Source organism: Poecilia mexicana, unplaced genomic scaffold (assembly GCF_051168715.1).
Source record: "Poecilia mexicana isolate PSO_F unplaced genomic scaffold, ASM5116871v1 scaffold_19, whole genome shotgun sequence".
Classification (NCBI taxonomy): Eukaryota; Metazoa; Chordata; class Actinopteri; order Cyprinodontiformes; family Poeciliidae; genus Poecilia; species Poecilia mexicana.
Genome location: NW_028263388.1, coordinates 23,419,918 through 23,433,649, shown reverse-complemented (window position 1 = coordinate 23,433,649; position 13,732 = coordinate 23,419,918). Strand labels below are relative to the sequence as shown.

Below are 13,732 nucleotides of genomic sequence, written 5' to 3'. Positions count from 1 at the left end.
TTTAACCACTTCAGTGGTTCTCAAAGATTTTAGGGCAGATATGAGAGCAGAAAATACATTTTCCATGAACATCCACATCAACATGCGTTGTGAAACAGAACCACACCAAGACTTGAACTTTTAATTTTATTTGCCAAGTTATTTCATAAAAACTTTTTTTTTGCCAATAACTTAATGTTTTTTGGTGACTTGAAAATGATCAATTTCAAAAACCCTCGGAATGTAACGTCACAAATTAGGCTCTGGGTCGTTGCTTAGCAACCCCAGCAAAGCCTAGCCCGTCACCTAGCAACCCAAGCTGCGTAACAGCACCTTTGGTTTTACTGCCGTGTTCCGTACAACGTGCTGCTGGAAAACACGAGTGTTTTTGTTGTTTACTTACCATCCACAGTCCACTTGCTGCTCTCGTCTTGCTTCTGCTGTTCAGAGATGATCGGTTGTATAATTACGCATCTGTTTTAAAGCCTTTTTTCACGTGTGAGTGTAAACATTAGGGGGGCGTGGCCAGGAGCAGCTTTTTTGGATTTAAAGTGACAGAGGCCCTAAAACAGCTCAAAATAGGCAGAACTGACCAGACTGAAATCTCATTATATAAAATAATTTTGTGCAAAGAAAGTAAGCATGTTTTGTGTCACATTTGTATGTCTTCTTGCTGCAAGGGATCAGTGCTAACTTTTAATTCAAGCCCAAATCAAATGAATTTACAATAGGTGGACTCCATTTATGTTGTAGAAACATCTCAATTTTAAGCTTCGTAACTGTGAAGTTACATAAATGTGATTTCTTGGTTTTGTATTCTTTCCATATTGTCATAATTGCGTATTAATGAGGAAAGTATGAATTTAACAGGTTGTAGCACAGCAAAATGTGGAAAAAGTGAAGAGCTGTGAATACTTTGTTTAGTTTGTATCTGCTTTACAGCTGCATTACACTTTGGTGCCACAACCATTTTAAAAAGACGAGAATAAAGTAATAAAAAATTGACTTTATTCTTGTACAACTTTCTAGTAACATGACTTCTCATAATACTATGACTATTATTTAGAATATTCAGACTATTCTCGTGCAATTTCAACTTTATTCTTGTAATTTTATGATAATTTTATTTCCCCCCCCCCCTTCGTTTAGCCATAATGCTGTCATACATAATAAACTAAATGCATGACATTTAATGGAACAAAGTAGTTTGATTTCAGTCAAAAACAGATAAAGTGATTATATTTGAAACAAAAAGTGGTTTTCTAGGTTTGAATGATTAAAAACAAAACAAGTGATCCACATTTTCTAGATTTTTTTTGCTTGTTTTCAGCAACACAAACAGGATTTAGCCAAGTTCAATAAATGGGTGTTTCCTATTACCATTAAAATAAAAGCAAAATAAGGGTTGATAAAAATGAATGCTTTGTGTTATAGCTAACATTTAACAACATTTAGATTAGTTTATCTTTTTCCATCAGTAAGAATTAATTTTTCTTTAATTGTGATTGAGGGCCAGGCAAAATCTTCCCAAGACCCCCGATGGCCCCTGGGCCACACTTTGAGCATCCACTAAGTTCCTTTTGTTCCACTGACTGGACAAATGTTTTGCCAGGAAAAAACAAAGACTTTTTTTTTTCCACAAACGACTATCTTCCTGTAAACAACCCGACCATCATGTGACGTAAATAAAAATCTGATAGGCAGAGGAATGAAAAAAACAAAACAGGAAAAACTTTTTAATTAAGCGAGCTTACAGTTACAAGCTTTGTTTGTGTTTGTGGGGTTAGGAGATGCCATAATAACATTGGTGACATGATGAAAGCATATATAAAAAATAAAAATTACAGAACAAAGTTCTCATTCGGTGTTTGCCGTATGTCACAGACCAAATGTGCTTTGACCAAACGCATCATCGCCTTTGGTCTCAGTGCATGAAACACAACTGACTGACGACTCACACATACTGATTAAACAAACCGTCGTTTCTAGATGTGTCAAATTGGTGATGCGGAGTAAATAGCAGTGAATATCCGACCAAGTAAACGTCTCAGCGGTCGATCTGCAACCTTAGCTTCAAAGTTGTTCATGCAGAGTCAAATACTGGATTCTTACCCGAGCGGTTTTTATATCTAGCGCACTGCGACACACAACTACACCTTCCCAAAAATGCTAGTGATAATAATTATAGTCAACTCAAAGACGCACGCTTACATACACTCACACTTTCCAAACCAACAACTTTCTCACTCCAAATTTCGTGACGGTTGGTGCTTTCGGGTGAATTCAAGGAGCAGGGCTGCACATGGCGTGGAAACTGGAGATAAAAAGAAAGACATTGTGAAGTAATTTGGCGAAAGTGAGGAGGAGTAGAGGGGGGCGGAGGCGGAACGCTGATGTGATGGCGTGAAGGTAACGTGGGCAGGCTCGGTTACCCCTATAATGTCCGCATTCATTAAATTAAATTACTTCTTCACTCCAGTTAAACCACACACAGCCGCTCCCGTCCTTGCCGGCGCCGCCATCACTGCACCGCTTGCTCGTTGGCAGTGCTACCGGAGTCCTGAGGCTTCATCACGTCGGGGAGTTCGGGGGGGCTGGAGAAGGCCTCGATGTGCAGCTGCTCAAACATCTCATCTGCAGGGGAAGCAGAGAAACATGAGCCTCGCAGTGACAGCGGAGCTTAAATCATGTCAGAGAGCTGCAGGAAAACACATCGTTCTCACAACAAGAGGAATTAGCTGGGCTGCTTAACAACAAGGTGACTGACTGGATGTTGACACCTTTCAACTGCAGAGGGAGAGAATAAAGAGCTCTGGGAGTATTTACTCTGTAAAGCTACAGTTTTAACTTACCAAAAATATGTTTTTTATATTTGTTGAAGCTGTCACCATGTCATGACACGAATTTGTGAGACAAATAATCAGAAAAAAAAAAAAATGTGTGCATTCTTCCAGTGCCAACTAGAAGCAACCAATCAGAGCCAGGAGGCAGGTCTTAGCGCTGTCAATCATTCCTGTGTGTGCCACCTAGCAGAGCCTGTTGTGAATGCTCAGGCTACTTAGCATAGCCACAGATGTCAGTTTTCCTGTAACTGTAAATTGTTTCTCCACCAATTACACATTCATGAGATTGATTGACAGCGCTAAGCCCCGCCTCCTGGCTCTGATTGGTTGTTCTTGGTCAGCGGTGCATTTCTTCAGATTATTTGTCTCATATTAAACTGTCACTACATGGTGACAGTTTTCACAAATATGCAGAAAACATATTTTTTGTAGAAGTTATAAATTACAGCTTTAACGACAAGGTGACTGATTGGATGTAAACACCTTTGAACTGCAGAGGGGGTGAATAAAGAGCTCTGGGAAACCGGAGGATTCATCCACCAGTCTGAAAACCCTTCAGGGCCTTAAAGCCGAAGTAACTTTTAGTTAAAAACAACTAATCAGAGCCAGGAGGAGGGGCTTCAAACTGTCAATCAACCTCATGTACGTGCTTCAAATGTGCTAATGGTGGAGAAACAACTTACCGTTACAGGAAAATCATTTATCAACCATCATCTTGGGCCATGCTAACTAGCCTTAGGATTCATGACAGACTAGGCTGAGTGTTGCACAGAGATGATTGACAGCAATAAGACCCGCCTCATGGCTCTTATTGGTTGTTTCTAGTTAGCACTGAGAGAAGGCAGAGGAGCTTAAATTGTTTTCCTTTTTATGCTTTTGGCTTTAATATTTAAGTAAAAAACTTTTTTCTTTGAAAAATCTGATCTACTGCTTACAGGCAATAAATTTAACTTAATTTCTAAATGCTTGTTTTTTTATTACTAGGTTATATTTTTATGTTTTTTTGGGAACACTTTATTTGAAGGGGTGTGCATAAGTCTGACATAACATCTGTCATGAACATGAAGAAGTCTTTATGAATGTTTATGACAGTTGTCATTGTCATTCAGTAAATAATGACACTTTTAATGCAAAGTTGCTCTAAACGTTGCATTGAAAGTCCATTAAAAGTGACAACTTTGCATTAAATTGTCATTGTTTACAAAATCATGCAAAGTTGGCACTTTTTAATGGTCTTTCAATGCAACTTTGCATTAAAAGTGTCATTATTTACCGAATGACACTTCATGACAACTGTCGTAAACATTCATAAAGACTTCATGCTTATTACAGGTGTTATGTCATGTTTATGACAGTGTCATGTCAGTCTTACACACACCAATTCAAATAAAGTTTCCGGTTTTTCTTAAATCATATTTTGCTCTAGTTTTACACTTTCAAGAGATCCATTTATTTTGCTAACTTATCTGAGGAAATTGGACAAAATGATGTTTAAAAATCTTTTTGGTGGTTTAAGTTAATGTGTATTTTTTGTTAATGTTCATATTTATTTGTACATTAAGTAGCAAATAAGTATGTTTGGATTCCACTTCTTGTTATTCTATCCAAAATATTTGTGATTCAGTAAACCAAGAGAGCACAAGATGAGACTTTAGAGTTGCTAGCTCAGAAAAAACAAAGCCTTAAAAATACTAACTAGAGTAGAGAAACATATTCCTGAGCTTCAGAGGCAAACGCAACGATAAAACAATATTTACCATTTACACGGAAGGCCAGACCGACTGTAGCTGGTGCTTGAGGTCTGGCAGTCTGGTTGGTGAATCCACAGTCTCCCAGAGTTTTGCTGTCCTCTAGCAACTGATCATCCTGCAGAAAGAAAACGAAACCCATTACAAACAGGAAGCAGCGCAGGAAACGGCTCCAATAAACATGATTTCAGAACTGCGTGCTCCTGAGGTTTAAACTCACTTTATAGAGCCGCTGGTCCTCAGGAGGTCTTTTAAGTATTCCTTCAACAATCCGCTTCAGCTCATACACGGTGGTGCATTCCTTGGCGTCTGTGAAGATTGTCGTCTTGTGACGCCGGATCATTAGGAACACGTCCTTGGAGATAATCAGCACAATCATATATTGTTTGTAACAGTTTGTTGTTGGTCTTTGTCACGTATGCCAAAAATGTAACATTATCAGTTTGATTCAGACTTTGGTTTAAACATGTTTAGTTTGTTGAGGGTGATTAAAATTTACATTGCATTAAAAGAATTTAAAAAGCTTTAAGTTTTGTAGCTAAAACTGTTTTTTAAGAAATTTGTGTTCACACTTTCCATATGCTGAACACATTTAGTCAGAAAAAGGAGCTCTCACTTACTTTAATGTCCCCTTCTGAGATGGTAAAACTCATGCTTAAGTAATTAAAGTGTCTGGAAAATGATCATTAATACTAATCAATATTGTTATCGCCATTAAAAAGTGAGAAAAATCTTGATTTTATACTTTTCTCAACACTGTATGAACATTATTTCCTACAAATGATCTGATGTTTACAAAAGATATAAATCTCTTAACTTAATCTGATGTTTAAGAATCTCAAATACAATCATTACTCATGTACAGACTTCTTATTTTAGACCCAATTCATAAATAGGGAAGGGAATAAAACTGATTTTTGAGTAATTGACCAGTAGATCACTGATCAATACGTCAAATATTGGAATATTCTTTTGTATTGGATGCAAATTTAAAGCGGTTATCATCTTAGTAATGAAAAACAATGTAAAATCAGACTCAAAAATAAACCAAACGGTAAATGACAGCTGTGCCTTCGCTAAAACAAGCAATTCTAAATCACGGATTACATTCCAACTATAGTTTCTGTATCACATGATAGCATAGCATTTTATTTTCGATTTTCACTTCACGTGTTTTCAGTTTAACATTTGGTTTTGTTATGAACAAAGAAATCAACACAGAAGTCTTCCCAAAAAATCGCTATAAGGATTCAGTTAAGGCTGCGGACAAAACATTGATTGACAAAGAATAATACCTAGCTCTTTCAACGCACACCTAGCTGTAAGCTAGCACGTATCCAGTTTGAGTATGCCATTAAAATAAAGCCATGCCGTAAAAAGCAATGTTGGAAACTTGACAGATAAACTAGAATTGTTTTCAGCTACCCGTAGTTAGCCTAATGTTGTAGCTAACTTGTTAGCATTACACACATTAGCGACAAGATAACTAAGCTAACACAGCCAGTTTAGCTTGAACGGGCTAACAAAGCCAAAGCTAATATAGCTTTCTATAACATTAACACTTTCATGTAAGATAATTGGTGTTAATTCCGTTAAGGTAGTTTAGGACTAATCAAGTAAAATAACCGTTAAACAAAGTTACCATTTCAAGGGATCAGCTAGCTAGCCAGTTACGCCAGCCCCGACTGTACTGCACCAACGCTTGACGCTTGCGGATATTGCGCAACATACGTACAGTTACGTGGCACTACGCAACGCTGCGTAAACTGTTCAGAATTTGGCGCGAGCAGGTGATTATGAGCTGAAAGAGGACAGTACGCTCAGCTCTGGAAGGAGATACCAGCAAACAAATTATTTTCTACTGGAAGCCATCAGGAAAACTGGATTATGGTTGGTGTCGTGTGACTAATTTAATGTTGTTCACTAAACCCAGAGGTGTCAGAGGGTGGAAAGGGGGTTTGACGGGGCGGTAGTTAGCTAGCGACGTTATGTCTGCAGCTGCTCCGCCTGCGTTGTTATTGTAAGCTACATGTTTTACAGATTTGACAGTTGTCCACGTTTATGACAATTGAGCAAATTTTAATCGAGAATTGTGGCGGATACAAATCACTTTTTCGTCTTTTTCTGCTGACTTCCACAGAATGTTGTTAACTCAGTGAAGTCAGTGAGTTTATTGTAATTGCTACAGTTTTATAGTATTTGTATATTTGAAACTTGTTGATTTAGCTCAGTTTTAGCCTCATTTTTGGGTTTGTTTGACTCGTTTTTTAGATCACATTGGGTTTGCCAAGAGACTAATTTATCTTCTTAAATCTTTGATCACTTTATGCCTCTCATTCTCCTGTTCTTAAACAGGTTTTGCTGAAATAACAGCTTTCTTTGTAACTTAAAACATGTTGGAGATGTCATCACAATGGAACAGCAAACCACAGCTTTTTATTTAATACAGGTTTAAGTTAAAACTGCCGGACTCTTTTTTTTCTCAGTTAAATTGGCTCAGATTCAAATCTGTTTCCAGCCTTTTAATGTTTTGTTTTAATATATTCCAGCAAAGTTGGGTAGAAATTAGTTACATTTGATTGAGTAAAAATACTTTTAAAGGTATTTTTACTGAGCTGTACTTTTTACTTTTACTTGAGTAATCTTATTTTGAAGTATTTCTACTCCTTCTTGAGTAAAATTTCTGGATTTTCTTCCCACTGAATGAAAAACAAACATGTTTTTAACCAAAAATTCACCAGACACAGACACACAACTGCAGTTTAGTTAAAGTTTCAAAAGTTTTTTATTGAAAGAAACTGATTTGGAAAAATGTTCTTTTGCCTGATTTTATTTTTTTCTTGCTTATATGAATTATTGTCATTATCATGCTAAAATACCAACATTTCCACTTAAGTTTATATTTTGTTCCGTCTGATTATGTAATTTATAAATATTAAAAATACTTGAGTAAACTTTTCACCAAATACATTTTTACTCAATAATTTCTTGGATGAATACTTTTTACTTTTACTTGAGTAAAAATATGTTGAAGTCGTGCTACTTTTGCTTGAGTACAACATTTGGTTCCTCTGTTTTCCAGCCTGCCATCTTGATTGAACAGAGCTGAAGAAGTCCTCCCGCCATGTCGGTTGCCGTGGAAACTACGACGTCCAGGGTTCCCCGGCCCATCCCGGCACACCTATTCCACGCAGAGCAGTCCTTCTCCCTCAAGAAGCGCAGATTTCCGTTTTCCTCGGCGTCCACGTCCAGCGCCTCCTGCTCCTCCCCTCCTCGAGGCTCCTACTGCCTCCCTCCGCTGCCGCCCTCCAAAGGATGCCCGCCGCTGAGCAGGATGTTCCCTCAGCATCAGTCGCCGTGGACGCCGCTCTCCGATTCGCTCAGTAAATCTCCCCCGCCTAGCTCTGTGTATGATCCCAGTAAGCAAACGTCCTATTTTGGTCAGTGCTTCACTAATCTGGGTCTTCTTGGGAGAGGATCCTTTGGAGAGGTCTACAAGGTGAGCAATGTTAGGATTGGTAAACATTAAGGCTAAAACGATTAATTGTGATTAATTAAATAATTAACTAAGTTAGAAACTGATTAATTTTCAGTAAACAGACTCCAAAAAAAGGCTAATCAGTTGATAGAACAACACACTTAGAGCAGTAATTAAGCCAAAACTGTACAAAAATATTTACATTTTGCATTTAAGAGAAAATATTTTCTACCCAGATCCCCATTTTAGCTTCACCTAGTTCAAATTCAGTGAAATAATTAAGCATCTTTATTATTCAATTATTAATCTGTCAATCCAAAATTAGAACTGAAACAATTAATCGTGATTAATCTGATTAATTAAATAATTCTCAACTAAATTAGCTATAGATTAATTAACTGGAGTATAAATCCTCAACAATAAAAGCTGAAGTTGGAGTTTCAGAAAGAGCAGGAGCTTCTTAAAGAGACAGAGGCCCAATTTCAAGACGTTAAAATTTCTAAGTCATATTTGAAATTTACAGCATTTTTAAAACAACAGAAGGTAACATTGTGTTATAAAATTATTGGAAAACACATAATACTTCCCCTTTAAGCATTTTCTTTATTTTTGCAGGTGCAAAACAACAAAGACGGGCGATTGTACGCCGTGAAGCGCTCCGCCCAGCGCTTCAGGGGAAATGGCGAGAGGCAGCGAAGCGTCAAGGAAGCCAGGAACCACGAGCGAATTTGTCCTCACCCTCACGTTCTGGATTTTGTGGCGGCGTGGGAAGAGAGCGGCCGCCTGTACATTCAGACGGAGCTGTGCAGCACCAGCCTGCTGCTGCACGCCGAGAACAAGCCTCCCGGCCCAGGTCAGCCTTAAAACATCTTCATTCAGAAACCCAATCGTTTCTGCACCTGCTGACCGCCATTTTGTTTCTGGTTGATTCAGACGAGCCGGCGGCGTGGGGCTACCTGTGCGACCTTCTTTCTGCCCTGCAGCACCTGCACTCTCATGGTTTCGTGCATTTGGACCTCAAACCCGCCAACGTCCTGATCACTGATTCTGGGCGGCTGAAGCTGGGAGACTTCGGGCTTCTGTTTGAGGTCAACCAGACCGGCGCAGAGTCCAAAAACAGGAAGACGAAGGAGGACGTCCAGGAGGGAGACCCGCGATACATGGCGCCGGAGCTGCTGCGCGGCGAGTATGGACCTGCAGCGGATGTTTTTAGGTATGGCAGGGCAGAAATGGAGAATATTAAAGGGGACCTATTCTGCAAAACTCATATTTTGCCATTTTTTATGCTTCTATTTGGTTCTTAAAAACAACTCAATTGTTTAAAAAAAACAATTATCATATATCATTTATTGTGATACATTTCTAAGTTTTGATTTCTTGTCGTGCTAAATTCCAATTAATGACGGTAAACTGTCCTCATTTGTTCGATAAAAGCCTCAATAAATGCCAATAAATTTGAAAATAAATTGACCCTGTGCAGCTTAGTAATAGAAATCACACTTCTTCATTATAGTTGTTGACTTACCATCCAGTTATCACTTGCTGCATTCTCGTTAGTTGTACAGGAGGATCTACTAATGCTTTTCAAAGATGAATAGTTATATACAGTTATATAGAGTTGTTGACTTACCATCCAGTTATCACTTGCTGCATTCTCGTTAGTTGTACAGGAGGATCTACTAATGCTTTTCAAAGATGAATAGTTATATACAGTTATATAGAGTTGTTGACTTACCATCCAGTTATCACTTGCTGCATTCTCGTTAGTTGTACAGGAGGATCTACTAATGCTTTTCAAAGATGAATAGTTATATACAGTTATATAGAGTTGTTGACTTACCATCCAGTTATCACTTGCTGCATTCTTGTTAGTTGTACAGGAGGATCTACTAATGCTTTTCAAAGATGTATAATTATATAGTTATATAGTTGTGCATCTGTTTGTTACGACGGCATATTAGGGCCATTGTAGATGGGGAAAAAAGACGAGTAAATTTCCGCCATAACACTCAGAAATTGTAAGATTAATCTCAGAATCTTTCTAGAGTTGCTAGAAAGAAAAATCAGAAATTCAGAAAAACTTGACTTTTGAAACTCGGATTTAAAAAAAAATGTCTAGAAAATTTCTGGGGGCGGGGGGTTTCATAGCAAATTTGGAACTTTTCAAACTCGGAAATGTCTTTTTTTTTTTTTTTCTAGAAAAATTCTAAGATTAATTTCAAAATTTAAATTTTTTTCCAGTAAATTTCTGACTTTTCAAACTCAAAAATTTTCTTGTTTTTGTTTTATAGAAAATTTTAGATTTTTCAGCAAAAATTTACTCCCTTTTTTTTCTATCTACAATTGCTCTAATACAGCGTCGTACTTTGCTGCCATTTTCACACCTGAGCAAACATTGAACTGGGGGGCGTGGCCAACAGCAGCTTATCGGGATTTAAAGTGACAGAGCCCGAATTCTGAAGGAGCTCAAAATAGGCAGAACTGATCAGACTAAGTTCTGATTACTTACTTACACATGTTTTGTATAGATGATAAACCTATCCCAACCTGTTCACAATGCCTTAAACACTGATAGTTTAAGTTTAATAAAAACTCTTTTTTATGCTCTTAGTTTGGGTGTTTCTATTCTGGAGCTCGCCTGTAACCTGGAAGTTCCAAACGGCGGCGAAGGATGGCAGCAGCTCCGACAGGGCCACCTTCCCTCAGAGTTCACCAACGGTAACATCCGCCCCCGTCTGCCAGTGATGAATCTGTCCGGATGAAACGAGGAGCTTTTCTTTCTGCCCGTGTTTCCAGGCCTGTCTGTTGAGCTTCAGTCCGTCCTCAGGATGATGCTGGACCCAGAACCAAACGAAAGACCAACAATCTCTCAGCTTCTCGCTCTGCCATGCGTCAGGAAACGCAGATGGAAAAGGCGGATTTACCTGATGGTGGCTGAGACCATGCTGACAGTGGTGTCCTTCTGCCAAGTACTGGTTCCAGTCTGAATTCTGCATCATATGTACGTTTAATCACCGCAAAGGTTTTTAATGTTTGATTTCTCTTCAGTTCGTGGTGTGCTTCGGTTGCAAGCTCCTCTCCTCGGTTCGCTTGCCGTTTCTGCCTTGTTGGTCGAAGCCGGAGCCGTGTACGCCGCCGAAGGACAGCTGGGACAGAGACGTGACGCTGTCCCTCAGTTCCCTGCACAACGACCCAGGAAGTCCAGAGGACGACGGAGTCTTTCTGCATCACTCAGACCCAGAACTTTCCCCCACCTTTTCAAACAGGTACAGGCTCATTAACAGGTTCAGAATAAAATCGCAAAGATACCAGAATAAAGTAATAATCAGACGGGAATGAAGTCGGAATGATACGAGAAGAGCCATAGCGATGCAAGAATAAAGTCGGAACAAAGTCTCAATAAAATGAAAATAAAATCGGAGCTTTGCCAACATGAAGTTGAAATAAGACAACAAAAAAGTCATAATATGAGAATAAAGCTGTAAAATTACCAGAATGATACGTATTAATTATATTATTATTGTATTAATACCAGAATATATTCATATGTCAGTACAGTATATGCAGAAATCACTGAAGTTGTCTGTTGAATAATAATCTTTTCATCTTTTATTAAAGTTAACATTCATTCAGATATTTACTGTAGTTTTAACTAATATAAATTATCTATCTAACTCTTCTTTTTTTTGTTTTCATTTTTCCCTCAGAATTAAATCTGGACTGTCGGTAGAAAGCACATCCACTCCTCTGCCGGGTTCTCCGGTCCGCGGCCCGGTCCACTCCACCCAGTCGGTTCTGGGCAGCTGGTCGTCCTGTAGCCTGCCTCTGACTCCGGCCAGCTCCCACCTGAACAACTCCTGCCACAAACTCACCCCCGACGTCAGCCCCATACACGCAGAGCGCCACCTGGGCTCCCCGTCCACAGCGTCCACCGAGCGGCGCCGCCGCGGCCGGGTCCGGGCGGACGAGGCGGCAGCGGCGCCGCGGCCCAACTTTGAACCAAAGAACCTCCTCAGCCTGTTTGAGGAAACGACTCTGGAGGGACAGCCTTGAGGACATTTTTTCTTAAGCCTCTTTGGAACTAAAGAGTTTATTTTACGGCGCCCCCTAATGGACAAAGTGGGGTTTATCCTATTCCCTTGCAATAAATTAGCAATTTCTCTTTTGTACACAGTCGCTGTTATAACAAATGTCAATTTAAAACCACAAATACCTTTAAAGTTCCTCAATGAAAAAGTGTTTATGCATTCTGAAGTGATTAGAACTTGATCTATTAGTTCAGGTGTGTCCAAAACCGTCTGCAAACCATCAGAGGGCCAAAATTCATTACATTAAAAATACATTACATTTGTCCTAATTTTTTTTAATCAAATCTGTTTATCTTTAGAGATCCACAGCATAAAAAGGGCTTCAGACTGATGCTTATTGCTAAAAAAAAACAACAGGAAATTTCCACATTTTTGGTTTCATCAATAGTTTCTACTGGTCTTGACTCATTGGTTAGGAGTTGAACAAAAATCATTTCAAGGGTCAGATGTTTTACTAACAACATATTAACATACATGGAAAAACCTTATATTGCAGCAGAAATACTTTCTGTTTTCAATATTGCCAATGAAACAACCAGTAAAAAGAAACGTGTCCACCAGGGGGCGCCATATTATTTAGTGTTGGATTTTTGTGAACTTTTCTATTTTCCTGCCATTTTTTGGGGGGGCACGGGAGGGTTAGAGCGTATTTGAAAAAGAAGGGATCCAGGTAAAAGGTCTGAACGTGTAATCAGACCTTACAACACTTTTTTTTTTTTACATTTGTGTTTTTGTGCGGATAGTTTCCCCAAATGGTTTGATTTACACTGAAATAAGTTACAAGTTGCATGATGGTCTCCAGAGTAAATGTGCTTATAGTCTGCAAGAGGGTACACTTAATTTGTGATGCATGCTGTGGCTATAAAGCTTCGGAAAACATAAACTTTGTCTTGTCTGGTTTGTTCTTTTTTGTGGTTTAAATCTGAAATCAACAATAAATGAATGAGTTGTGTTTTACATCATTACCACTAGATGTCAGCCATATACTGAATGCTAGATACCTCGGAGTTATAACTGCTGGATGAAGTTATCTTCACTAAATATTCACCTTAAACTATGTCAAACTTAAGGTGTTGGAGCCAAATTTGGCCCACCGTCTATCTACCATAGGCCCCATTAGTACAACTTTTTAAAAAAACATTTGTGCGTTCAAATACTGTTTTATCAATCAAATCAAAGTGCCATCTTCATCTGTATACTAGGGGTGCCATTTGTAAAGTTACACAGTAAAAAAATAGCAATAATTTGATTTAATTTGGCCCGTCATACCGGCCACACATGTAAGAGTTCCAAACTAAATATTTAATTCACCAGCTGAATATTTATCTAGCTTTATTTAGCTATATTTAACTTTCAAGTTCAATATTTGAAAGCTAACTATTCAATTGAGCTTTCAACATTCAAAGCTAAATTTGAATTTTAGCTTCAAATTTAATTTGAAGCTAAACATGAGCTAAATTTGAATTGAAAATCTGAAATATTTATTCAAATATGCAAATTCAGTATTGGAAAGCTACACAGTAGTTAGCTTTCAGTTAGGTAGTAGTCAGGAAGCTAAATATTTAGTTTACCTGGGTCGCGGCTATGAACCGTTAG

At 38.5% G+C, this 13,732-nt stretch overlaps 2 protein-coding genes across 3 annotated transcripts; one reads left to right on the top strand and one right to left on the bottom strand.

Moving 5' to 3' along the window:
* Positions 1 to 1,702: 1,702 nt before the first annotated feature.
* LOC106925969 (elongin-B) lies at positions 1,703 to 6,306 on the bottom strand. Of its 2 annotated transcripts, XR_015766361.1 has the most exons (5): positions 6,213 to 6,306; positions 4,791 to 4,925; positions 4,580 to 4,688; positions 2,446 to 2,613; positions 1,703 to 2,293 (listed from the first exon to the last, which is right to left on the bottom strand). XR_015766361.1 is itself a non-coding variant. In XM_015000566.2 (4 exons), exons 1-4 carry the CDS (start codon positions 6,213 to 6,215, stop codon positions 2,501 to 2,503), a joined length of 360 nt encoding a protein of 119 aa, XP_014856052.1. In that variant the 5' UTR covers positions 6,216 to 6,305; the 3' UTR covers positions 1,703 to 2,500. The 2 variants fall into 2 exon arrangements, 1 of the variants encoding a protein (XP_014856052.1); XM_015000566.2 differs by having other exon boundaries at positions 1,703 to 2,613; positions 6,213 to 6,305.
* Positions 6,307 to 6,337: 31 nt separating this feature from the next.
* pkmyt1 (protein kinase, membrane associated tyrosine/threonine 1) lies at positions 6,338 to 13,019 on the top strand. The gene is made up of 8 exons (XM_015000560.2): positions 6,338 to 6,460; positions 7,653 to 8,069; positions 8,664 to 8,901; positions 8,982 to 9,261; positions 10,660 to 10,766; positions 10,845 to 11,017; positions 11,097 to 11,314; positions 11,756 to 13,019. Exons 2-8 carry the CDS (start codon positions 7,695 to 7,697, stop codon positions 12,099 to 12,101), a joined length of 1,737 nt encoding a protein of 578 aa, XP_014856046.2. The 5' UTR covers positions 6,338 to 6,460; positions 7,653 to 7,694; the 3' UTR covers positions 12,102 to 13,019.
* Positions 13,020 to 13,732: the final 713 nt, after the last annotated feature.